The sequence below is a fragment of the Lynx canadensis genome, chromosome B4 (assembly GCF_007474595.2).
Source record: "Lynx canadensis isolate LIC74 chromosome B4, mLynCan4.pri.v2, whole genome shotgun sequence".
NCBI lineage: Eukaryota > Metazoa > Chordata > Mammalia > Carnivora > Felidae > Lynx > Lynx canadensis.
In genome coordinates this window covers 134,051,451-134,076,817 of record NC_044309.1, presented here as the reverse complement: position 1 = coordinate 134,076,817, position 25,367 = coordinate 134,051,451, and the positions used below count along the sequence as shown (strand labels likewise).

Here is a 25,367-nt window from a genome sequence, read left to right as displayed (position 1 = left end):
CGGCTCAGTAACCTGGCATGTGGCTCCAGGCCTGACTCAGCCACCAGCAGGCTGGGTGACCTTGGGCTGCCAGTAGGGGAAGCGGGCGTGGCTAGACCCCAGGCTCCAGCTTACCATGGATCCTGGCGAAGCTCTTGGTGATGATGGCCCGGCCCCCGAGGTGGCGAGGCTCCAGTGCTGCGTGCTCCCGGCTCGAGCCCTCCCCGTAGTTCTCGTCTCCGATCACCACCCACCGGATACCATGTTTCTGTCAGTGAGGAGGGTATGAGGGAGAGGAAGACAGTGGTCCCTTGCTGCTGCCCCTGGGCTTCCTGAAGCTCAGAGGCCAAGAGGCTAGAGAGGCCCCTCCTTACCTGTTCCCCAAGGAAGGGCTGGTGAAATCAGAGGTGAATTAGGCCCAGACCAGGCCCTGAGGGGACAGAGGTGACCAGACACAGGCCCTGGCTATCTGCAAGGGGCCTGGGGAGGTGGCGCGACCTACCCATCAGTGCCCAGCATAGAGGCGGGCTTTTGGGGGAAGGCCACAGTATGGGATTGGAGCCCAGAGCAGGCGTATATGGTGAGAATGACACAGGACCGCCCCATGGCACCAGGGCATCCTTCAACTGAAGAGCTATTGGTGTGGAGTCCTGGAGAGCACCCCCCTTCCCTGCACCCCCACCCCTGCCCCTATGGACTGGGACCCACCTTGTAGTAGCGGGCAGTGTCAGGGACAGGGCCAAACTCCTGGGTGACAGCATTGCGCACGGAGTTGGCCTTGCCATTTTCAACGTTGATGGCACCAATGAGCAGATTATTGGAGATGTTGTCCAGGTGCCCACGGAACTTGAGCCAGGGGCCGGCAGCAGAGATGTGGTCAGTGGTACACTTCCCTTTGACCTTGGGTGGGGGACAAGAGAGGACTAAGGTCAGGGCATGGTGCATGCGTGAGAGGTGGATGAAGGGAGAAGCCCTCCTAGAGGCCGGTGGCTGGACCCGGGAATGGGGGACAAGAACAGCGGGTCTGCAGCCCTGGTGCTGCCACACTTTGTCCATGGGGCTCAGGCAAGACCGTCACCCACCCCTCGAAGGCCCTGTGCTGCTCAGGGGCTTGTCCAGGACAGGGCACTCACAGGGACATAGGCTGGACAGGCAGGACAGGAATGTCTCTGCTCACTCACCCTTCAGATGCCCAGGCTGGAAAAAACTACTGACCTCATGCTGGACACAGAGGAGCCCGAGGATGTGTCCTGCTCCTGGCTGGTGACCAGTTTTATCTATCATGTGGGCTTAATACTGGCTGTGTCACTGCCTGGCGACTCTTAGTAAACAGGATGAATTCATGTCTGACACGGGCCTAAGGCGTCTAGCCACACCATGAAGCCTTGTGTCTGCCCAGCTCCCAAACACAGGCCATACCAACTGATGCCCAAGTGTGGGAACTGAGGAGTCGATGGCTTTTGGAGCCTACCAGGTCAAGCTAGAGGCGTGGAGACCTGCTGTGCAAGGTCACATGTGCCCTTCTTGCTGCATCCACTGCCCGTGGCTGCCAGAGGTGGCCCTCACCAGCTGCAGCCGATGGCTGCGAGCCCTGGGCACAGCTGGCCAGATCCAGCTCGGCCTGGCACGGGGCAGTGGAGAAGGAGACACAGAACTGTGGATGCCCCGGCTCCTCTCTCCGCAGCCACACCTCTCTCTCTCCCTGCCCCCACCCTAGTCCTGACCTTCCTCCCTGGGGCCCAGGGGGAACACGTGGTTTCACAGCCCTTCCTGCTGCCAAGGGGAGGGCCCCTGCCAGGCTGGGGCTGTTCTCCCCCGATCCCTGCCCCATGTCGCTGACCTTGATGAGGATTTGCAGGTCCTCCAGGTCTTTGCCATCCCACTTGTCAAAAGGCTCCAGGAGCTGCAGGCGCTGGCTGGTGGGGCTCACGTCCACTCGCTGCCCGCTGCTGTCCTTGGGAGGGTGCTGGTAGGTGTCCTGCCCAGGGTCAAACTCCTGCAGGAGGAGGCAGGGACGTGCTGGGTGCCTAATTCTCCGTCCTCAAGCAGACAGGCTCTTGTAGGCCCCACACCTTCCCCTCCAGTGCACAGAGCTGCCTCATTCTTGCTAACTGTGCCATCCTGCCTGCCCAGGATGCTGGCATGCTGGGAAGGAGTGTCTTGGCCACAGAGCAACCGGCAGGGGCCCGAGGCAGGCCTACGGCAGCTAACAGCACCAGGTGGCAGTGCCTGCTCACCGCTCGGGGAAGCTCGTCTGCATCTGGGGCCTCCAGCTTGAATTTCTTGCCATCCTTGCCTGTCAGGAAGTCGGTCTCTGGGTTGAACTTGAGGGTGCCCGCAATGGCCAGGGCTGTGACAATCTGTAATAGAGGTGGCCCACTGCTGCTTAGTACCAAACACCACTCCCATCCCCCACCCTAGCGGGAGCCCAGACATAAACTGAGAATGGAGCCCACGTATATCTAAGATCTCCACAGTCAAGTCCTCCCGACAGAGGCCAAAACTGCAACATCATCTCTGAGAATGTGGGCTACTGGGCCTGGACCTCAGCACCCTCCTCAGGGATAGTCTCTCCCCTCAGGGGCATGAGCCCTGGCACAGGAACGATGCTGTGACAAAAATGTTCCTAAATGGGCAGCTGAAGGGGCACCTGGGTGGCTCAGTTAAGTGTCTGGTTTCAGCTCCGGTCATGATCTCACGGTTTGTGAGTTCGAGCCCCACATCAGGTTCTGTGCTGACAGCTCAGAGCCTGCCTGGAGCCTGCTTCGGATTCTGTGTCTCCCTCTCTCTCTGCCTTTCCCCCTCTTACACTCGGTCTCTTTTTCTCAAAAATAATTTAACATTAAAAAAGGGGGGGGGGGCTGAAACAATGGAAGGCACCACCTTTGCACTCATTTTTAGCAAGCAAAAGTATTTCTGGAACACTCCTTTAAACAGACAAGAAAGACTGGCTGTGCTCAGACAATGGCTGAGGCCGGGAGCACTTGGCTCAGTTGATGTCCATCATAACAAGAGGCCACCTTCCCAGCTTGAAGACAGTGCAAGTGCTTTCTAGACTTGCTCATGGAATGGTGACAGGACCCCGGGGCACAGAGAAGGAAAGTGACTCGGACAAACCCATTTGGCCAGGAAGAGGCAGGGCAGGCGTTGGTCCTGGGCAGTCATTCCAAGCTCCTGCTTATGACCATAACTGGGCCAAGCAAGCACTTGGGGCTTCTGAGACCTGAGGGGGCCAAGCAGGGAGCGCTGAGGGAGCAGGATGCTTGGGGCCTGTGGCTCTTGGTTTGCGCCCAGACAACCTCTTGCTCTGTGATGCCAACCCTCCCTCAGCAGCCCCACAGGGTCAGACGCCTTGTTGCAGGCTCCATTTTCCCCACTGACCAGCCAGGGGTAGGTCCCCAGAGGCAGTCCCAGGCTATGGCTGGGCTGCACAGTCTCACCTCTGGGGACGTGACGAAAGCATGGGTCTCAGGGTTTGCATCATTGCGGCCTGTGAAGTTCCTGTTGTAGGAGGTGACGATTGTGTTCTTCTCCCCCTTCTTGATGTCCTTTCTGCCAGGTCAGAAGAGACAGGGTTAAGCGTGTCTGCCTGCCTTATGACACAGGAGGGGAAATGAAAAGACCCTGGAATAGTCACCTTCTCCCTGGGACTCAAGCATACAGAGCAGGAGGGAACCTGGGAGATCGTGGCGGTTTGCCTGAGACCACACCTAAGACAGGGAGAGCCCAGACCAAGGCCTGAGTTTCCTGACCTGGGGCCATTGCCTTTCAAATGCTTCCATCCGGGCTCCTGGCTGCATCTGGCTTCAGCCAGGTGGCCAGTCAGTCTCGTGGCAGGGCTCTTCCTCTTGCTTCCAGACCAGCCTTCTAGTCCTGCCTAGAAAAGTCTCCTAGTGTGCAATAGCCCCTGAAGCTAGAGGCCTGAGTCTCTTTTCTCCACCCAGTAATGTTTCCCTTCAGCATCTGGCACTCGGACCCCAGGACACAAGGGGTTGTCTTAACAAAGGTGCGCCTCTCACCTGTCCCACTGGCCAATGCAGGGGCCACAAGCATTGGCCAGGACGATGCCGCCTACTTCCCTTAGGATTTGTGCCTGCAGAGGAGAGAGCAGGATGGGGAACTGTCAGGGGCAGGCTAATGGCTGACGGGAAAGGCTGGGTGGGCAGCCTGAGTGCTGAAGAGCTGTATCCGAACCCCGGGGCAGCTGCGGGGCACCTGTACCCGCCCCGGCTAACAGGGCTGTGGCCTGTCCTGCCCGAAGCCACACTGCTCAGCAGTGGGGAGAGGGAGCCAGGGGCAGGGGGTGTGGGCACTCACATAGCCATCCCGCTCAATGGTGGCACGGATCTGCTCAGAGCCCGGTGTGATGGTGAACTGGGACTTGCACTTAAGTCCATGGGCCAGTGCCTGCTTGGCCACGGCTGCCGAGCGCCCCATGTCCTCATAGCTGGAGTTGGTGCAGCTGCCGATCAGACCTGGTGCATTGTGGATAGTGAGGCCAGGGGTCAAGATCAGAGGTCTCCACCTGACCTCAAGTATCCAGACTTGGTCAAGAGTTCACCAACTGTGCTGGGCTGGGGCTATCCTAAATGGAGACAACCTGGAAGCAATCCAACTGTCTAACAATAAAGGACAGGCTGCGCCGTGGCCCAGCCACTCAAGGGAAGACAAGGTGCCAGTGAAGTGACATGAACACGGAGTCAGAGGGCTCACTCCAGAATATTGACAGTGACCACGGCTGGATGAGGGCTTACAAGAGATGCTAATTTTCTTCTACTTTCAAGTATTCTCTGTTTTTTAAATGCTTTATAATCGGGAAGAAAAAGAATTATTTTTTAAAAGTCTATGATGGTTATTCAAAAAGTCAGTAAAGACTGGATGACATCCCATATTGTTTACAGATATCAAAACAATCTCTCTTACCAGTTCAGCAATTTATTTCCAATTAGATCACCAAAGTTTTAAAAAATGTATTTAATCTGCTAAGGGCGAACAAATTACACGGCACTTGTTTTGTGCCAGACACTGAAGAAAGTTCTTTGCGCACATTAACTCCTCACCTCTCTCAACAACATTAACGGGGAAATACAGTATCACCCTCATTTTCCAGACAAGGGACCAAGGCACAGGTAGGTCAAGAAGCTTGCTCAGAGTCACCCAACGATGTAGCACCGGAAGCTCATTCAAAGCAAGGCCACCTGGCTTCGGGGTCCATGCTCCGGTCACACTGTACTGTGACAAGAGCAGGTGCCCGTCATCCCAACATGCTAGTGTATCTTCCACGTAAAGCACGTAAAGTGAAATCAGGCAACAAGGTTGGGATGATGAAATGTTTGTAAAGCAAAAACAGACACACATCAGTATGTATACACACATGGAAACGGTATACCTCAAGGAGCTTCTGAGCTGGTTTCTGGTTGGGAGTTAAGATTAGGAGTCTTTAAAATTCGTTTTGTCTGTCAATATGCTCTACAATGAGCATGTGTTTCTTTTATACCAAGAAAAGGTAATTTTTTTTTAAAACCCATAAAGAAGAAACCAACTATTTCAAAAAGTGCCTGGTACCTTTAGGAAGTGCTCTGTGGTAAGCACAATGGTAACCCACCGGCCCAGAGGCCTGTTAAACCCACAGGGTGGAAGGGACTCACCCACTCGGATGTCCAGAGGCCATCCTTCCTTCTCTGCCACAGTGCCGACCTCTGCCACAGGGTGAGCCAGGTCGGGGGTGAAGGGCCCATTGATATGCGGCTTCAGCTGAAGAAACAGAGAAAGGGGAGAGAACAAATCTTGCAGTGTGGGCGGTCTCTGTTCTTCAGAGGCTGCCTGACTCCCACTCAACCAAGTCGAGGACCCAGAAGGCCGACTTACGGCTCAAAAATTCAACCCAGGAAACACCCGAGCAGCGGGCTCTATACATGCACCAGCTCCAGGATCCCTCCAACCCCGTGAAGCTGGTATTATCTCCATTCTGCCAATGAAGGCGATGGCATGCCTTGCTCAAGGTCACAGAGCTAGGAGATGGCAAAGGCATGGAATAAATCAAGGAGGTCAACTTCGTAAGTCCATTATCCCCTACAGTGTGATGCTTGTGTAACCTTATGACAAAAATAGACTTCAAGCCAGGTGCTTTGTGATAATACCAAAAAATGCAAACGCTTAGCAAAGTGCCTGGCACACACAGCTCTCAATAAACGTTCCCAATTATGACTATGTGAATTGGCGCATTCAATTCCATGGCCACCTGAGATTTTACACATGATAAAGTAGGGCCCACAGAGGTTGAGTAACTTGTTCAGGGTCACAGGATTAAGTGGCAGAGTCAGGAATTAGGACTTAAATTCATGGAGACAGGCTTCAGGGCTAAACCCTCAACCACTCTACTTGGCTGCTTCCGTTCCTCCAGTCTGCCTTTCCCCTGGCCTTCCAGATGCTCACTCTGGCCTGCAGGTCTCAGGGTGCCAAACCCTGCACAGGCCTGGGAATTTTGTGCCTTGACCTCTAGCACTCTGACAAAACTCCAGGGCAAAATCATGGCTTCAGCTAATGGTGAGGTGGAGGCAAACTGAGCCAGTTTCTGAATCACCAGCCACAGCCACATCTCCTGCCAACCACAGCCTGATTTGGGCGGCAGTGTGCAGGGGCACTGGGGAACCAAAGGCCCCCACACCCTCCTGGGTGTGCAGACAGGGCCCACTAGGGGTTCCAGATGAGGCTTGAACACCCCAGCCTCAGAAATTCCTTGGTCTCCCCTCCCTTCCTCACCTCATTGAGGTTAATTTCAATTAGTTGGTCATAATGGCAGCCAGGGTCAGGTACCAAGTGATCCTTATATTCATCAGCTAGTTTGGCAATGTCTGAAATCAGTAAGGGAAGAAGATTAAACCATGTAGAACAGGAAATGGTCAAGAGACAGACCAACTGACTGACTACCCACCCACCCACCCATCCATCCATCCAAGCCAGTTACCTGGCACCTGTTAAACTGGGCCCTGGACACTGACTAAGCAAACAAAGGAACAATGAAAACAGCACAGGACACACAGTCCCTGCTCTCAAGGAGCATGCAATCTAATGAAGGAGCTATCAATGAACTGGTATGATATGATACAACAGAGACACATAGGGACACAGAAGCACCAACCAAGGTTCAAAGTCAAAGAAGGCTTCCTAGAGATGAGAAGTGTTGAGTTTTGAAGAAGTTACTTGATAATGAAAGAGAGGGATGGGACTTCCAGGTAGGACTTCATGTGCTCAGCACTTGGACACAATTGGACAAGCTCTCCCCATGACCCCTGGCCTCTGCTTCCACCAATCACCCTTGCTTATCTCCCTTCAGAGGCTCCAACAATCCGTCCCACAGGCCCTATTTCTTCCTCTGAGCTTCAAAGAAGTCAAGCTAGAACCTCAGGCAAACGGCGGGGGGGGAGGCTGGGAATGGTTCTGGTTCCAGATGTTTTTTTCCTTCTCCAGGACAGGAATCATGAACAGATCCCTGTCATTTCTGGAGCTTCCTGTAGGGGGCACCAGGGACCAGACCAAAAGACCCCAGACTTGGCCCTCCTTTCAGGTGAAACTAAACTCCAATCTCAAGGCAGGGGGGATCTCAAACTTAGATGCCAGGCCCTTTGACAAGCTGTTGGGAGTTGCAGACACGCTACTCAGAAACAATAACACATATAACTTCATACCCCTCTGGGGGCTTCTCACGGCCTCTAAAGCCAATCTAGAAACATGAGATTAAAGACCCCTGCCCTAAAGGGAAAGGTGTAGCTCAAGGGTCTCCATGCAATATGACTGCTCTGCGGACCGCCCTGCCCCTGCCAGCTCACCCTCCCGGCCTGTCTTGCTCAGGTACTTCTTCATCCTGTGGTTGTAAGGGAACACTGACGTGGTGGCCCCGATCTCTGCGCCCATGTTGCAGATTGTCGCCATGCCTGGAGAGAAACAGAGCTGGTGAAGCTGGCCTAGCAGCTGGACATGGGCCCCATACACCTATCGGGTGTGGGCACACATCTTCACGCCAGGGAGCTGGGGTCACTTCTTCCCTCGCTCACGCAGCCATCTAGTGGCAGCAGGCAGACTCGTCCCCCATGACCCACAGTTAAAACCAGGGCCAAAGAAAACACAAAATTCAGCCCCTACCAGCTGGGTTCTAGTTCTGGGCCTGGCTATCCTGGCCAGACTGCCTCGCCATTACTGTGCCCGTCTTGCAGGTGAGGGAACTGGCTCAAAGAGGTCCAAAGTCATGCCATAAAGCAAATGTAGGTGCTGGCATTCAGGTCTAGGCCCACCTGCCTAGCGCCCAGACCTGCTCTCTTTTCAGTCACACCACGGTGCTGTGTGGAAGTGTTTCTGGGTCTCAGGTTTTCCAGCAATAAGACTGGAATGAAGTGCACTGTCCCGACCACAGAGCCTCACGCAGAACGGGTGAGACTTACAGATATCCTGTTTCATGGGGTTGCTGGGACATGGGACCAGGCTTGTTATCAACTTCGGAACTGAGCTGTCCAATGGTAATAAGCACTACCTGTAAGAGTGAGCCCTGGTCTCTGGAGGGGTGCAAGGGCAGCTGAACAGGAGCCCCGTGGGGCTGCTGTGGAGCTGAGGCAGGCACCGGGGGAAGTCTGGGCTGGACCATCCATAAGGCTTGTTCCAAGTCTCCCTGCATTCCTGAGGGCCTAGGCATTGAGGCCAGGTCACCCGGAGTGATGAGTAGAAGGGGCCCGCTCCTACTTGGTCTTAGAGCCTCGTAGGTGATAAATCTAATCCAAGTAAAGTGAGTGAGGCTCCAAGGAAGATGTGGGGACGGGGCTGCTCTGTGAATGAAGCCCTGGCTCTGGCTCCCCATTCCACCACCACCTCCATTCTCTCTGGGATTCCCTTTCTGGATCACCCAAGGCAGCGCAGTGCCAGGGCAGGCAGGGTTGGCTTGGTCCCTAACGCTGCGTGGCCACAGGGAGGTACCCGCCCACCCCCCCCGGAAGAGGCCACCATCTCTTAGACTAGAGGAACCTAGACTAATCCCCCCCCACACCTCTAGGTGTCCATCATGTCCCCAAACTGGATGGATACTCAGGGGAAGGCCATTCACTGCTTCCATGGATCAACTACTGGCCCCATCAGGCCCAACACAGGCCACGGGGCGCGTCACATGGCCGCCCTCCTCACCGGTGCAGGAGATGGAGTCCACGCCCGGCCCGTGGTACTCCACGATGGCGCCCGTGCCACCTTTCACTGTGAGGATACCCGCCACCTTTAGGATCACGTCTTTGGGGGAGGTCCAGCCAGAGAGGGAGCCCGTCAGCTTCACACCAATCACCTGAACAGGAGGGGCGAGACAGCAATTACAGGCACCGTGTACCATGCTCCAACCACGAAGCCAAAGCATCTGCCTGCTGGGATTCCCATTTCTGCTTATTTACCCCTGGCTCTCCCCCAAAGAGACTGGAGTCTGAAATATTCCCTCATCCCTTTTGGGTTTCACAGACTCCCATTCGTCCCCACCAAAAACACCCCTGAAAGAGCGTTTCCCCACTCCTCACCTTGGGGCACTTCAGCTCCCAGGGGATCCCAGCCATGACATCCACTGCATCAGCACCCCCGACTCCGATGCAGATGCCCCCCAGGCCACCGCCATTGGGGGTGTGGGAATCAGTGCCAATCAGGAGAACCCCAGGATATGCGTAGTTTTCCAGAATGATCTGAAAAAGAACCCAAGATCTTCAGCTTACCAGCCCTCATCAGAGAACGGAGGTGGGGACTAAGAGGGGTCTGCAAAACTGGCCCCCTGGGTCATTTCTAGGCACCCCTCCAGGAGAGGGCCTCTCAGGTGTGGCTGGAAGGGCCAGGGGCTTGGGAGACAGGTGGCTTGGGCTCCCGAACAGCTCCGACAGTCCTGGACTGTCTGACTTGGGCTCGCGAGTGCCTTCTTGCACCTCAGTGTCCGTGTTTGCAGCACGGTAACAAGAACACATGCACCACACTGAGCCGAGAACCGTGGTGGGAAGCAAATGAACTGGGATACGGGAATGTGTCCTGGGACAAGTGTGACAGCCTACTGGGCTTCATAGGGTGGACAATTCCTTCAGGACCCGGCTCCAGTCTCCGCAAGCAAGCACTGGGAAGCCAGCAGGAGCACAGGCCACGAGCTCTTCTGCTGCTGATCTGAAAGGAAGTACAGACGATGCCTCCCCAACCCCAGAGGCCTGGAGGGGCTTAGAGAACTGAAGTGACTTGCACGTGAAGATGGCACCCCGCCTCCTCACCTTTCCTGTTTTACTGTGGCTCCTTCATCGAGGGACTCCTAGCCGGGAAGGCACCGACCATGAGGATTTCTCCAAAACATTTGATTGCAGAGGCATGGCTATCGTAGCACGGCCCTGACCCTACCCAGGCACCTGAGGCTGCAGCACCCCAAGGGAAAGCCCTGGCCAAGGGGCCCCAGTCTGAGCTCCGGCCCCACTGCCTACGAGTAGCTGTGGGACGTCGGGCAAGTTATTTCACCTCCCAGGCCTGTTTCCTCGTGGGTAAAAGTAGCCAGTTCTGCTCACCTCATCGAATCACAGTGATAACGCCATGAGAACATGTATATTAAGCTGTAAGAGTACCTGGGAGAGGCCTTCTTTTTACTTATTCTGTAGCACACACTGGGATGTTAGGAAGAGCAAAGGAGGTCAGAGACAAGAAAGGCTCCATGAACGGTCAGGCCTGACTAAATGGTGAGCAGGCTCCGTGCACTATTATGGAAACCCCATGGCCCCTGCCCTGGGACAGGGCACACTCCCAGCACACTCAGCAAGGTGTGAATGATCTTGCCTGTCGGAATGCAGTTAGAAGACCTGGTCTCTTCCCAGGAGGGTGGCAGCTGGCTGGGAGAAAAGGCCAACACAGAGGAAATCCTGAACAAACAACTGTTGGACAGGACACTCGCTGCTCAACTGTTTAATTTTTCTGGCCACCGTGCCCCAGCCACAAAGATTTAAAACTAGTTAATCTCGGGGCGCCTGGGTGGCGCAGTCGGTTAAGCGTCCGACTTCAGCCAGGTCACGATCTCGCGGTCCGTGAGTTCGAGCCCCGCGTCGGGCTCTGGGCTGATGGCTCAGAGCCTGGAGCCTGTTTCCGATTCTGTGTCTCCTCTCTCTCTGCCCCTCCCCCGTTCATGCTCTGTCTCTCTCTGTCCCAAAAATAAATAAACGTTGAAAAATTTTAAAACTAGTTAACCTCGAGGCGCCTGGGTGTCTCAGTCGGTTGGGCATCCGACTCTGGCTCAGGTCATGACCTCATGGTTTGTGGGTTTGAGCCCCACATGGGGCTCTGTGCTAACAGCTCAGAGCCTGCAGCCTGCTTCGGATTCTGTGTCTCCCTATCTGCCCCTCCCCCGCTCACACTCTGTCTCTGTCTCTGTCTCTCTTCTCAATAAAATAAACGTTTAAAAATAACAAAATAAAATAAAATAAAACTAGTTAATCTCTAAGGCTCTTCAAGGTTCTAAAAGTTTGATCCATGAAGACCAGACACAGAATTCAGTGTGGTCTACACAGTATAGACCATGAATATGGCCCATGTTCAAAAGGGAGAGGGACCTTGGGTCTGAACTAAGGAAAGAGTCACAGTGAAGCTGGCTGTACAGTGACCTCCGCAGTCAGCGGGATATGGCTGCGTGGATGGGGGTGAGGGTGGGGGATCAGTGTACTTTAGTCTGGACTAACACCTAGAACATAAATCTGGAAATTCAGCCACCCCCGGGGTGCTCCTGGCTGGCTCAGTCGGTATAGCATGCGACTCTCGATCTCAGGGTTGTTAAGTTTGAGCCCCATGTTGGGTGCAGAGACTACTTAAAAGAATAAAATCTTACAGAAAAAAAAAAAAATTCAGCCTCCATCTGCACAACACGTGTACACCGAGGCCTCATTCTGCACCTACCTGGCCCCAGGCCCAGCGCCAGAGAGGAATAAATAAACCACAGTCTCTGTCCCCAGAGCGTGGTGCGGTAGGGGAAGCACCTGGCACATCCTGGGGTCATTATGTGAAGGGTCCCACAGAGGATCACACAAGGGGGCTCCAATGCCCAGCACCAGGGAGGACTGGGGGCGGGGGCTTCACAGAGGTGACCAAAAGGCAGAGATGTGGAGGAGGAAGGATGTGCTGGGCCGGGCACAGGACATTCAGGGTGGAGGGAAAGGGGTTAGGTTTGGTTTGGTAGATTAAAGCTGCCGATGGCCTGACATCAAGGGGGAGAGAAAAGCAAAGCTGTACAGAGATCACATGCTTCCTGGGAATTTTCTTTTTAAAGGAACAAATCTACCAGGCTATACACTTAGCTGGTGGCCAGAGGCAGGTGTGAGCTGCCATCACTCATAGCCCTGAACTTTGGCCATGAGCCGCCAAAGACGCCCGGGGGTTGGAATGAGGTGGGAAGGGAGACACTTGGGACTGGGGAGCCGTTCTTGACGAAAGTCCAAAGCTGGATCTACCCAACTCCCTAGCCCTGCTGTGGGGAGAAGCTTCCTAGCCCCTGCAGACTGACGTGACCTGCCATTTGCAGGCAGTCCCTTCTTGGCGAGGGCAATATTTTTAAAGGGCAGAGCAGTGACCCATGGGCTCTGGTTTCAGAGTGGGGCAGTGCCGGGAGCCCACGAAGGGTCGGATTACAGCCTGACTCAGCTCACCCTGAAGGAGGGCTGGGATGGAGGTGGGGAGAAGGGTCACCTTGGGAAGGCGCGAAGAGGCACATACAGGATGGATGGCAAACAGCCAGTACAAACTAGCGCTCCCCACAAACCAGTCACCCTGGATGAAAGCTGAGCACCTATCTCCCAGAAACACGCATGCACACAAAATCGCCCATCAAAAGAAAATCCATCCTTCGGGAGACCCCAGAAGAACTGGCTGACACCGCCACGTGACCTATGGTACCTCCATCCCACACAATACCACGAAGGGGCCAAGAAGACCCCAAGGAGCGCTATGTGTGCCGAGGAGGGGAGAAGCCTTGGTGTGACAGGAGGCACACCAGCAGCACGAGGGGCGGAGCACTGGCTGTGGGGCCAGACTCTTGGATCAGCCAGCTGTCCCTGGGCAAGTGGATTAACTCCTTCGCGCCTCAGTTACTTCACCTACACAGTGTAGATCATGAAACCACCTACCTCACAGAGTTGTGGTGAACAATGAGTAAGTTAGTATCTGTAGAGTGCGAAGTCTAGTGCCTGGCACACAGAATGTGCCCATCAAATGTTAGGTATCCACACAAAAAGGAATAACGTTTGTGGAAAAAAGCAAGACAAAAAAATAATACAATACCCCTCTGCCCTCCCGAGCCTCTGGCCTTCTGTCCCGCAGGCCAGGAGATGCTCTCTGGTTCCCTAAGGTCCCCTCCCCCAGAAAGGCAGGCCAAGCCCTGCTTTACCTGGTGAATGATTCCAGAGCCAGGCCTCCAGAAGCCCACGCCATACTTGGCACCTGCAGTTGCCAGGAAATTATACACTTCCTGGTTTATGTCCTATTGAGACAAATCAATAACCAGAGCATGAGTAACACGGTTTGTGTCTGGGACGACTCCTGCTCACTTCCCCCCCAAACCCCCCCCCCCCACGACTCTGAAATGCTGGCACTGTGAAGTCAGGCCCTCTCCTGGAGGTCTTCTACAAATAATTCCAAAAGGGCTTGGATGTTGGCCCAGTCTCAGCTGGCCAGTCTGGGGAGAAAAGCAAGGAAGCAGGCAGGGATGGAGCCTCAGTTCCGTGACACCTGGCCAGGGAGCGGTTCTGGAGCAAGTCCCTTCCCTACCCTGTTCTCAGTTTCCTTATTTGCAGAAGGAACTCAATTACATCATCTCCAAGGGTCCCTCTGGCACTCAGGTCTTCAGTCAAGGCCAGCAGTGGGGGGCACATCCAACAGGACCATCTAACTGGGATATGGTGTTGGGGGAAGGGAGCCGTCAAAGGGAAACAGTGGCATCGAGTGGACATTCCAGTTCCAATGTAGCTCAGGCAAGGTGTTGTTAACCTCAGAGGCCTCATTCGAGGCAAGGTCAGAATCCTAGCTGACATTTACTGAATGCCCACTGCACTGAACACCCTCACAATCCATCCCAAGAAACAGGGAAGGCACTGTCACCAAGGCTATTTTACAGATGCAAAAACCGAGGCTCAAAGGTGAAATAACTTGCTGGAGATCCCCAAAGTAAATCCCAGGGTTTGAAACCAGGCCTGTGCAACCACACAGCCTGAGAGTGACATTCTAATATAAAATAAAGCTACCTCCCCTCATAGCAAAGAGGGCATCTCAGAACACCAGCGTCCGGCATGCTGTAGGCGTTCCATACTTGCTGGTTTGATGGGCCCCAAATGAGACTGTCAAATGGACCATGTTCTGAAATGCATATTTCAACAAAACAAGGCTGGGCCAGGCCCACTCTGCCTAGAATTTGAAGGTGACCTCCTCAGGGGGCATGGAAGGCTTCCCAGGACAGCTGATGTGAGGCCAGGGTTTATCAGGAAGACATGGCACGCTCCTGGGCAGGGGAGACTCAGTGATGGAAGGGATGGGACCAGGCGGACTGCAAAGACTACCCCCTGCAAGGAGGAACGAGGCAGTGAGATCTGCTGGCCTCGGCACAGGAGACTCATGCCCCAAGGCAGAGGGACTCACTGTCAGCTCCCTGGACCCTCAATAAAACACCCTCAAGACCATGCAACCTCCTTCACCTAAACTCCAGACCAACCACACACACCTTTCTGAGGACCATTTCGTACCCCCAGGCAAAAGAATAGCACACAAAAAACTTGGGCCCCCAGAGCCGTCTCTCTCTGGTTAATAATGAAATGAATATGCCAGCTTTTTCCTTCAAATCCGTCACTTATAACAAGGGTACCAAGGGCAGGAGGCAGTGGCTGTGTTCCGGGTGCGTGTCCTCGTGTCTGTGTAAGTGGTGGTAAAGAGACAGGGGTGGCAGGGGACAGAGGTGGGCAGCAGAGTCTCGGTCTGAACTCAGCCGAGAGTCTTCTCTGGCTATGCGACCCTGGATAGGTCACTCAGCCTCTCCAGTCCCTGGCCAGAGGGACTCTTTATTTACAAATATACGTCAATCTGGCCACACCCCTCCTTGCTTAAGCCCTTCAGAGACCCTTAGGATGGTGCCCATGGCCATCAAGGCCCTTTCTGAGCCTGCCCCCACCCACTCATACCACCCTCTCTTCCACACACAGCTCCAGCCCCATGGCCCTCTTTCAGCTCCACAAAGCATCCAGTTGCTTCCTGCCTTGGGGTCTTTATATACACTGTTCTGTCTACAAAGTTCTTCCTCAAGTCAGTATCAGCTTATCTGCACAGGTTTCAGCTTACGTATCACGTCCTCAAGAGGCTGTCCCGTTCCCCCAGAGTCTAAACTGAATGGCTTTCTTACACTCTCACAGTCCTATGTCTTCCCTTCATAACATATATACAAACTGGCAATTACCTATTTGTGTGATGGTTTAACGTGGGTCTCCCTCCTTGTTCATGAAGGCAGGGCTCCTGTCTTGTTCACACAGAAACCCCAGCATCTAGCACAGTGCCTGGCATACAATTAGTGTTCAATAAACACTGGTCAAATAAATGAGTGAGCCCTGAAATCCTTGATTCTGTGAATCTCATCTCCAGAAGGCAGATTCTGAATCCATAAAGCAAAGCGAGGGCCAGACCCCGAAGGCGGTGGTGGCCCTGCTGTGGGCAGTCATCCCAGGGCGGTTCCCGGCCAAACCCAGCTCCTGGCACCGCAGGAGCCCCTGTACCGCTACCACCCCCACTGCTGCTAACATGGAAACCTCTGGCCAGCAGGCTGGGCTTTCAGCCGAGTAGAAAAACAACCACCGGCAACCAGGACAAAAACTGGCAGGGCAGGGTGGGAAGAAAGGGCTCCAGTGGGAAAGCTGAGTGCTTCCCATGGGCCTGAGAGGCGCTCGAAGCTCCGCTGACCCTGAAGCTGGAGCACTTTCAATGGCAGCCCAGCCAGCATTCAGCTCCTGCCAGAGGCCCCCCAGGAGGGCGCCCCTTCCACTGCGGGGGGCTGGGGGAGGGTGTGGAAAGGGTGGAGGGCCAGAGCTGGCAGAGGCACACGCAGAGGGGCCACAAGCAGAGCCTGGGGGGAGGAGCAGGAACGGGATTTCATGAGGAAGGGTGCGAGGAATTCAAGGAAAATACTACTCATTGTGGCACACGGCCCCTGCTATGTCCTTAAGCAAACTCCCAGAAGAAAGCCCCCAAAGGAGGCCAGTCAGTAAGAGGGCGCTCGGGACACAGCACTGGTCCTAACCACGTGCCCACGCAGCCGAGGTACCTCACCGCACAGGGCCCTGGCCGCCTCGGATGGACAACGAGCAGCACCGCCTGCCCGCCTCCCTGGCGGGGTCCTCGGGGCTCGGCCGAGCGCCTGGGTGAGCGCACGTGTGACGCCGGCGGAGAGGAAGGAGCAAACTACCCTCTGCAGAGCGACCGGCGATCTGTGTCATAACCTGCTGTTTCTAATGTGCCAGAACAATGACCACACAAGAACAACGTGGTAAGATTAAGGACGATTTGGGTTTTGTTTGTTTTTAGGCATTCTCTAACATCTTCACAATAAGCAAACGGTATCTTCAGAGTTAGTAAAGAGCAAAGATGTTTTAAAAAAGACTAAACCAAAGAACCTGTTAGAATTGCAAAGCGATGCCTTAGCTCAAGGGCTTTGCCTCTCGTCCCATGTCACACCCACCGTCCCCCGATGCCACCTTCAGCTCACCTTGGCCCGACGCAGGTCTTTCTCACCCCCGAGCTGGGCCTCAATCAGGTGATCACAGTGGATGGTGGACGGCACAGCCACCTTGGGCAGCCCGCTGCTGATGAACTGCAACATGGCCATCTGGGCCGTGGCATCCTGCATGGCCACACGGTCAGGCCGCAGTCGCAGGTACGTCTTACCCCGCTCGATCTCCTGCTTGGCTGGGTCATCCAGGTGTCCATATACAATCTTCTCTGAGAGGGTCAGAGGCCGGTTCAATCTGCGGGGAGAGGGAGAGGTGCCGGCTGCACAATGCCCTGCCTGCCCACAGCCGTGGCAACCATGAGGGGTGGGCACGAATCAGTCCCTCTGACACTCAGCACTCACTGGGTGCTCCAAAATTACTTAAGTGACTGAGAGCATCATGAGAGGTGGGCAGGTTGCTTTTTCACAGAGGATATCTGCTCTTCCGGCATATTGATCACTATTATCTGATGAACCCCTATTACATGTGTGTCTCACTATTCACTCCTCATTGTATCCCTGTCATCTGATAAGACGGGCAAGAGGGAAGGGAGGCTCGGCAGAGTGGCGATCGCTCCAGCTCAGTCAGAGTCTTGCTTGCGAGCCTCTAATTCTCTCTGTCCCCGGCCACTTCTCCTGTGCTCTCGGCCCCACTAAGACACAGAGGATCCCACCAGCATCCCACACAACCCACAACCCCCTGCTGTTTACACTGCTGGGCTGAAGCCCTTCCCATTAGCCCCCCTTGCTCTCACCCCATTCACCCAGCACGGCTATCAGCTCTCAACAACGCACACCCAGTCGCTGTCCCCAGCCCCTCACTAGACCCTCTTCCTAGACCCCCTCTCCCTGGAGGTCCCACCCCTCCCTTCCCCGTTGGGGCCAAAGTGGCAGTCCGACCCTGGCTCCCGGGCGGCCCCTGCCAGGCCTCAGGCGGCCTCCTCCTCACCAGCCTCCCCCGAGGCCGACTGAGCTCGGTGCAGGTCAGCCCTCAACCGCCCACCCTGAGGATCCCTGCTGATACCCACACAACCTGGCTGCCCCGTGCCGCAAAGCAGCCTCCCCTCTGCCCGCCACAGCTGCCCTGGCTAGACCACACACTCTGCCTCCCAGACCAGAGGCCTCCAGGGAAGGCGGTTAGCGTTCCCTTTCAGGGAAGGGGTGCAGTTGCACTCACACCCCACGAGCCAGGAAAGAAAAAAAGTATCAGACTAAGGAGTCAGAGGCCCTGGGTTTAGTCCTGACCCCAGTACTAAACCCACTGTGTAACCAGAAAAGCCACCGCTCTTCTCAAAGGGCTCACCACCCCACCTCCGAAGTCCAGGGCCCGGCCTGGACCGAGGTAACGGCGCTCATTCGGCGCTTGTTTTTAAACAGCCTCACTGAGGTGTAACCGGCCTGTCATAAGCCGCGCACATTTAAAGGACACAATTTGGTAAGTCTTGACACAGTACATAGCTACACACCTGTGAAACTGTCACCACAGTCAAGACAATGAACACGTCTCCCAAGCAGCCAGTGACCTGCTTTCTGTCACCACAGACTCATTTTCTCACAGAACTTCCTCTTCCCTCAGCTCGGCTCTAAGCACTTCAATGGATGCAACACATCGCAGCCTCGTAACACGGACGAGGGCACCTAAGCCCAGCGAGGTGAAGCAACCTGCCTCAGGTCGCGTGCTGGCGAGCAGCAGAGCCAGACCACGAGGAGCCAAGCCGTGTGGCTCTGACGTCTGTGCTCTTTATTTACATAGATTTTTTTTTTTAACCTAATCTCTACACCCAACATGGGGCTTGAACTCACAACCTCAAGTTCAAGGGTCACTCGCTCCACTGACTGAGCCAGCCAGGCGCCGCGTCCACACTCCTTACATTGCCCTATACCGTCCCTCTGTAACTAACGCCCGGAAACTCAGAACAGGGCCCAGCCTACAGGAAGTGTTCGAGTTCTATCATTACTGCCACTAGGACTCTGCTGGGAAAGCAGAGCAACTTCCTTCCGATGGCCTGGGTTCTAGCCCCTCATGTATCTAACCCTCAAGAGCAAGAGCTCCCTAAGGGGCTGGCTCTGTGGGCAACGGTAGAGCAAGTGGCAATTCTGAAAACCTCTACGGTTCTGCTGTCATGAGAACCTTGAATAAAAATAGCACTGGCCTGAGGTACAGCCTGCCCCGTTTTGTGGCAGCATCTCCGAGGCTGGTGTACGGGCAGTGACTCGCTGCACAGAGCACAGCCCCTCTTTCTGGGCCCCAGGGGAGATGAAAAATAGCACATGGGCTTTAAAACCAAAGACCTTGACAGCAAATGCCCAAAGTTGTACAAAAAAGCCTGACAGCGACAAAAACCTAAGGACATGTTCCGCACCACATTTCCTTAAGGATTAACTGAGGATGGCAAAGTGGGTCCTCTACGTCCATCTGTCCCTCTGCCATACTGGATGACAAAGACCTAGTTTCTCGAGAACAGAATTGAGCTCCTTCTGTCACGAACACAGGGTGGAGAAAGAGTTCCTCTGCAAGCCCCCGGCCTTCTAAATTGTTTTATATGTTTATTTATTTTTGAGACATAGAGAGAGAGAGAAACAGAGACAGAGACAGACAGACACAGAATCCGAAGCAGGCTCTAGGCTCCAAGCTGTCAGCACAGAGTCTGATGTGGGACTCGAACTCACGAACCCCAAGATCATGACCTGATCTGAAGTTGGAAGCTTAACCGACTGAGCCACCCAAGCGCCCCAAGTCCCCTGGCCTTCTAACATTCTTACATTTTCATCCACTGATCTCTGTTTTGAATAGCCTAATTTCTAATAAACTCCCAGGTGATGCTGATGCTGCTGACTCACAGACCACATTTTGAGGAACAGGGCCCACACCATCGGAGGGAATCAGGGCCCAGGTGTTGGTAGTTTTAAAAGCTTCCGAAGCGGGGAGCCCGGCTGGCTCAGTCGGTGGAGTGTGACTCTTGATCTCGGGACTGTGGGCTCAAGCCCCACGCTTGGCGTAGAGGTTACTTAAAAATAAAATCTTTAAAAAATAAATAAATAAAAGCTTCCAAGATGATTCTAATGCGCAGCCTAGACAAAACCCACAAGAATGCCAGAACAAACACTGGGAGGCAACAGAGCCAGACAGACCTGGCTTGAGTTTGGGTCCAACCACTCAATAGACGTATGACCTCAGACCGGGTATTTCCCTGACACTCGATTTCCTTATCTGCAAAATGGGGAGATGGATATAATAACAACCTGTAGGGGTTGTTGAGAAGAAAAGAAACGTATATGAAGTGTCTAGAACAAACTGCACACTCAGGCAGCCACTATTATTATAGTTATCCTTGATGACCATTAATCAGTTCTTACTATAATTAAGTGATGCCATGCGGGAGGCTGCTGGAGATAAAGACTATGACAGTCCCTACCCTTAAAACCAAAGTGAGGATACCAGTAAAGAGGAAGCAAAGTGGCAGCAGAGAGGGAGCATGGGAGTACAGTTAGAGCATGGGCTGAGGGCAGGGAGACTCACTGTGTGACCCTGGGCAAGCTGCTTCTCCACCTGAGCCTGTTCCTCGGCTATAAATGGGTATATTCATATCTGTTCTCTCTTACTCCCAGGGTCACGGTCACCAGGTGGGCGAGCGCCCAGCCCTATCTACAGTCATTCAAGCTCCAGGGGCAGTGCTGGTTGCTATGTACTACCAGCCCCACTCCCCATCCTCTCGTGGCATCATCCTTCCAGCACCAGCATCTGGCCCAGGACCTGGCACACAGGACAGCAGTGCGAAAATGGCTGCCATTTTACCAAACAAGGAAAGAGAGGCCCAGAAAAAAAAGATACGCTCAAGACCCTCCCTGAGCTTTCTTCTGGGTCTCAAGCCTGAGCTCTCCTCTAGGACTACACACTGAAGAGGAAATACAGATATTTAGCCAGCCTCTGGGCCTGGTGGATCCCAGAGGGCCAGCTCAGGGTCAGCAGTCCATCTTGGAAAAGGTGGCTGGGAGGTTCAGGCCACAATACCATAGAGTGTCTGAGACCTTCCCTGTGGCCCAAATCACCAGGCTTCTGGTAAGAGATCTTTCCTTGGCAGAGAAGGCCAAGGCCCACCACCAATCTGCAATGCCTTTCCCCAGCAGGGAACTTCGTACCCTAAAGGCCTTGATCCTACCACCATCACCGACCGTCCATTGCCAAGCACCGCCTGTGCTGCCCGAAAGGGGCAAGAAGCACAAACAGCCCTGTGGCGGTCTCTACAGCTCCCCCATCCCACCCCCCGCAGCCTTACCTTTTGCGAACAATGTCAATGTTCTTCTCTAGCAGGTCATAGCGGATGTACTCATTGGGCTCAAAGTGGCTCATGGCCACCTTGGCCCGTTGGCACAAGACTGAGGCCACATGGTACTGCCGCACACCCAGGGCTTTCTGCAAGAAGAAAGACAAGAGCAACTGTCAATGGAGTATTTAGGGTGGCCCGCCCCAGAGGACAGCTCAGTGTGGTGAAGAGAGCAAGGAAGTATCAAGAGCTCACCAGTGACTGTGGCCTCCATGTCCTCCTCTGAGACAGAGGATGATACAGCAGCCACGGGAACACAGCCCGTGGCAGGAGAGAGTGTAAGGGATTTGCAGTCAGAATTGCTGGGATCAAAGTCAAGTTCTATCAACTTAAGAAAATCCCCCATCATCTGAGCCCCAGAGGAGACGGGCACTGGGGCTGTAACTGGCCACGGTGATCACACAGGGCTACCGGGATGGTTAAATATGAACGTATGTGAAAGTCCTAACGAGGCTGTAAAGCACTGTCCAAATCATAGCTATTACTCTACCTGAACAATACGTTCCTTGAGGGTTGGGGTCAAGCCTTATTTGTCTTATTTATTTCTGTGTATAGACTATACTTGACACATAACAGAGATTCGATGAGTAATTATCGAATGGATGGAAAAATGAGGAAAACCCTGTGCATGAGCTTCGGATGTTTCCTTATCCCTTCAAAAGGTGGTCCCCTTGAATGTGCAGAGGACTGACTTCCTTCTAATGGCCAGAATGGGGCATAAGTGAGGCTATGTGGCCTCCAAGACTGGTCATAAAAGGACAGCTTCTGCCTAGCCCTCTCTCTGGTTGCTTTAGGAAAAGACAGTTACCATGTCGTTAAGACACTGAAACAGTGCTGGGAGAGGCCCACTTAGAGAGGATTTGAGGCTTCTTGCCAATAACCAACACCATCTCCCACGAGAGTGCTGTAGCCCAAGGCCACGCCTTCAGGTAACTGCGGCCCTGACCAAAGTCTGGATTGCAATTTCTTGAGTGACCCCAAGCTAGAACCACCCTGACAAGCCACTCCCAAATTCCTGGTCCACAGAAATTGTGAGAGAGAATGTTTATTGTTGTTCTAAGCCTTTAAGTGTAGGGGCAATCTGTTCTGCAGTAACAAGATAAATGACTGTTATGCTGGGGTCTGTTAATTTTAAACTGTGACAACCTTCACAGGGTACACTGTGATCAGAGGAGAATAAAGGAACCCAAAAAAATGACACAGGGAAAGGAATGGCTGCTTCCTTTCCAGGTGATGCTCCCTGTCTAGAGCAGAGGATCATACCAAGGCAAAGCTCAAGCCACTACCCGAGGCCCCCTTTCTTTGTGTCACCAAAATCTTGAAATCCAAACTCTACCAACCCCGGCACCTGAACCAGTACAAGGGCACAGCTCAAGCCACTCATTAGTGACAGCCAACAGCACCCCAACCACCACCCACCTGCCCACCCTTGCCCTCCAGCAGGGGATCCTCACGATCTGCCCCACGCGGTAACCGATGACACATCAAAGGACTTTCAACAGCCAGGGCCTGGGATGAATGGCATACCTCGGCCACAGCTCTAACCACAGCTACGACAGCGGGGGCCCCAGTGCAAGGCGGGAGGATGGGGAAACCAGAGCCTCAGTCAGGTGGCCACTTGCTATCGAGTCACCTCGGTCAATTTACCCTAAGCACTTGCTTCCTCACAGAGCTATTGTGGGGATTAGGAGAGGTTACATAAAGTACTTGGCACATTTTCTATTACCCCTTGTAAGAGAAACCATACAAGCTGCTCTGCAACTTGCTTTTCCTATTTACCAATACACCTTACACGTCTTTCCAATGTCCGTATACAGATCTTTCTTTTTGTAAACTAACTATCTTAAGCTTAAGTTTCCCTAGAAATAAAAATAAATGTAATAAGATGGGCGCCTGGATGGCTCAGTCGGTTAAGAGTCTAACTCTTGATTTTGGCTCAGGTCATGATCCCACGGTTTGCGCGACTGAGCCTCAAGTCAGGCTCTGCATTGACAGCATAGTATGCTTGGGATTCCATCTCTCCCTTTGTGCCCCTCCCCTGCTTGTGCGTGTGCACACACTCTCTCTCTCTCAAAATAAATAAACTTTAAAAAATAAATTAAAAAATAAATGTAACAACAGCCAGCGTCTGGCCCAGTAGGCAAAACAATTAGCTGTAATCATAGTGTAGAGAAAAGGTAAAGTCCCAAATTCTCTATAGCAAGGGAACACTTAAGCAATCCACGGACGTACACCAATATCTGAAAAAGAGGCTTGGGGCGCCTGCATGGCTCAGTCGGTTGAGCATCCAACTTCAGCTCAGGTCACCATCTCGCAGTTTGTGGGTTCGAGCCCCACATTGGGCTCACAGAGCCCACTTTGGATCCTCTGTCCTCTCCCCTCCCCCATTCAGTCTCTCAAAAATATAACACAATTAAAAAATAAAAATAAATAAAAAACAGGTTTAAGAAAAATGCTGACCAGGGGGAGAAAGGACAACATAGTATGCTCTCATACAGAATACAACTTATGGGTAAGAGAAAAACATTTTTTGTCGCCCAGTGATGCCAGCACTGTGCTGCACTTTGCGTGTGTTACATCACCTCAGCCTCACAGCCACCCAGTGAAGCGGCTCCTGTGATTAGTCCATTTTCCAAGTGAGGAAATTGAGGCTTGCAAGAAGCGACCAAGGCCACAGCATAGCAAGCAGGACTCGAATCCAGTCTGACTGACCCACTTACCTGCCGTGGCCCCAGGCAAGTTATATAACTCCCTAAGCCTTCCCTCCAAAATGCAGATAAACTCTGTTGTTCATAACAGATGAAATCATTGCGTGCTCAATCCTTGATCACGAAGTGCTGTGCTTTCCAAACATCTGTGCACAACAGCCAGCACCGGCCAACAGGACTTCGTGCCACGACAGACATGTTTTAGATCCACACGACCAATACACCGGCCACTAGCCATGTGGCTGCAGAGCACGTGAAGTGTGGTGAGGAGTGGAGTTTTTAATGTTATTCCATTTTAACTTAAAATGAAGTTGCTACATGGTATGGCTCAGGTTTAGACACTAATAAGAAGGGAAAACATTTTTAGGAAGCCCCCAACAACTTACATGTTCGTTAAGCTCCCCCGCTTTAAAGAATTTTACTTATTTATTTGAAATGTTTATTTATTATTTTGAGAAAAAAGTGGGGCAGAGAGAGAAGGAGACAGAATCCCAAGCTGGCTCCATGTTGTCAGCGCAGAGCCTGATGCGCGGCTCAACCCCACAAACTGTGAGATCATGACCTGAGCCAAAATCAAGAGTCAGATGCTCAACCGACTGAGCCATCCAGGTGCCATTTTTTCTTTTTTCATTATTTATTTTTTAAATTAAATTTAATTTATTGGGGAGGGAAGGGGCAGAGGGGGAGAGAGAGAATCTCAAGCAGGCTCCATGATCAGCGCAGAGCCTGATGCAGGGCTTGATCCCACAACTCTGAGTCATTACCTGAGAGCCGAAACCAAGAGTTGGACGCTCAACCAACTGAGCCACCAAGGCACCCCTTATTATTTATTTTATTTTAGAAAGAGAGAGGGAAAGCACAAGTGGGGGAGAAAAGCAGAGGGAGAAGAGAGAGAGAATCTTAAGCTCAGCACGGAGCCCAATGCAGGGCTCAATCCCACGACCCTGGGATCGTGACCTGAGCCGAAATCAAGAGTCGGACACTCGACCGACAGCCACTCAGGCGCTCCAAGACCCTTTTTCTATAAAGGCACTCTTACCCTTTTAAGTTCGGAGCACCACCCCCATACACCTCCCCACACCAGTGCATCATCCTGTACAACCACCCAACCCATTTCTGAATAATTTCAGAATATTCTCCTGCACACTCGGCCTCCCTGCACAGTCTGCTTTTCGGCTGGGGTCCACCCTTGGGGACCCAACCTCTCTTCCTCAGGACAGCTCCCAGGCCTCAGATGCATCAGAACCTCCTGAGTCTGTTAAAAATACATAATCCTAAACCCTTCCCACATCAATGACTCAGTCTCCAGGGGTGGGGTCCCTCACCTACTTGAAGTCGGCCATGCCCTGTCATCTTCTCTAAAATCTCACCTTGGCCAAGGGCAGCCCAGAGTTTTTTTCAACTGATCCTTTCCATGGCAAGTTTCCAAATTCTGCAACAGCCCAACCATATCCTGTGCTGAGAGCAAAGGGCTCATCACCTCCTTTGCTGAAGGCTGTTATCAGCCCAGGACAGCCCACCTCACTGCTGACACACATATCGCTTCCAGACACCCTAACACCTCAACAGCCGTCTTCCTCATTGACTGCTCTTCAG

The 25,367-nt window shown here is 53.3% G+C and overlaps 1 protein-coding gene and 1 long non-coding RNA gene across 2 annotated transcripts in view; both read right to left on the bottom strand.

Moving 5' to 3' along the window:
- Positions 1-25,367, bottom strand: part of ACO2 (aconitase 2) — a 57,342-nt gene that overhangs the window by 1,446 nt on the left and 30,529 nt on the right. Inside the window, exons 2-16 of the mRNA XM_030320775.2 lie at positions 21,016-21,152; positions 16,736-16,994; positions 13,385-13,477; positions 9,522-9,680; positions 9,148-9,298; positions 7,809-7,913; positions 6,742-6,833; positions 5,628-5,733; positions 4,297-4,454; positions 3,999-4,072; positions 3,420-3,531; positions 2,217-2,339; positions 1,820-1,975; positions 688-879; positions 115-247 (exon numbers count right to left, since the gene is read on the bottom strand). Of these exons, the coding sequence (XP_030176635.1) occupies positions 115-247; positions 688-879; positions 1,820-1,975; positions 2,217-2,339; positions 3,420-3,531; positions 3,999-4,072; positions 4,297-4,454; positions 5,628-5,733; positions 6,742-6,833; positions 7,809-7,913; positions 9,148-9,298; positions 9,522-9,680; positions 13,385-13,477; positions 16,736-16,994; positions 21,016-21,152 (2,050 nt within the window). The remainder of the gene's footprint in view (positions 1-114; positions 248-687; positions 880-1,819; positions 1,976-2,216; positions 2,340-3,419; positions 3,532-3,998; positions 4,073-4,296; positions 4,455-5,627; positions 5,734-6,741; positions 6,834-7,808; positions 7,914-9,147; positions 9,299-9,521; positions 9,681-13,384; positions 13,478-16,735; positions 16,995-21,015; positions 21,153-25,367) is intronic.
- Positions 9,840-11,272, bottom strand: LOC115517791. Its single transcript, XR_003970062.1, has 2 exons — positions 11,200-11,272; positions 9,840-10,972 (listed from the first exon to the last, which is right to left on the bottom strand). It is a non-coding gene; the product is annotated as an uncharacterized LOC115517791 (long non-coding RNA).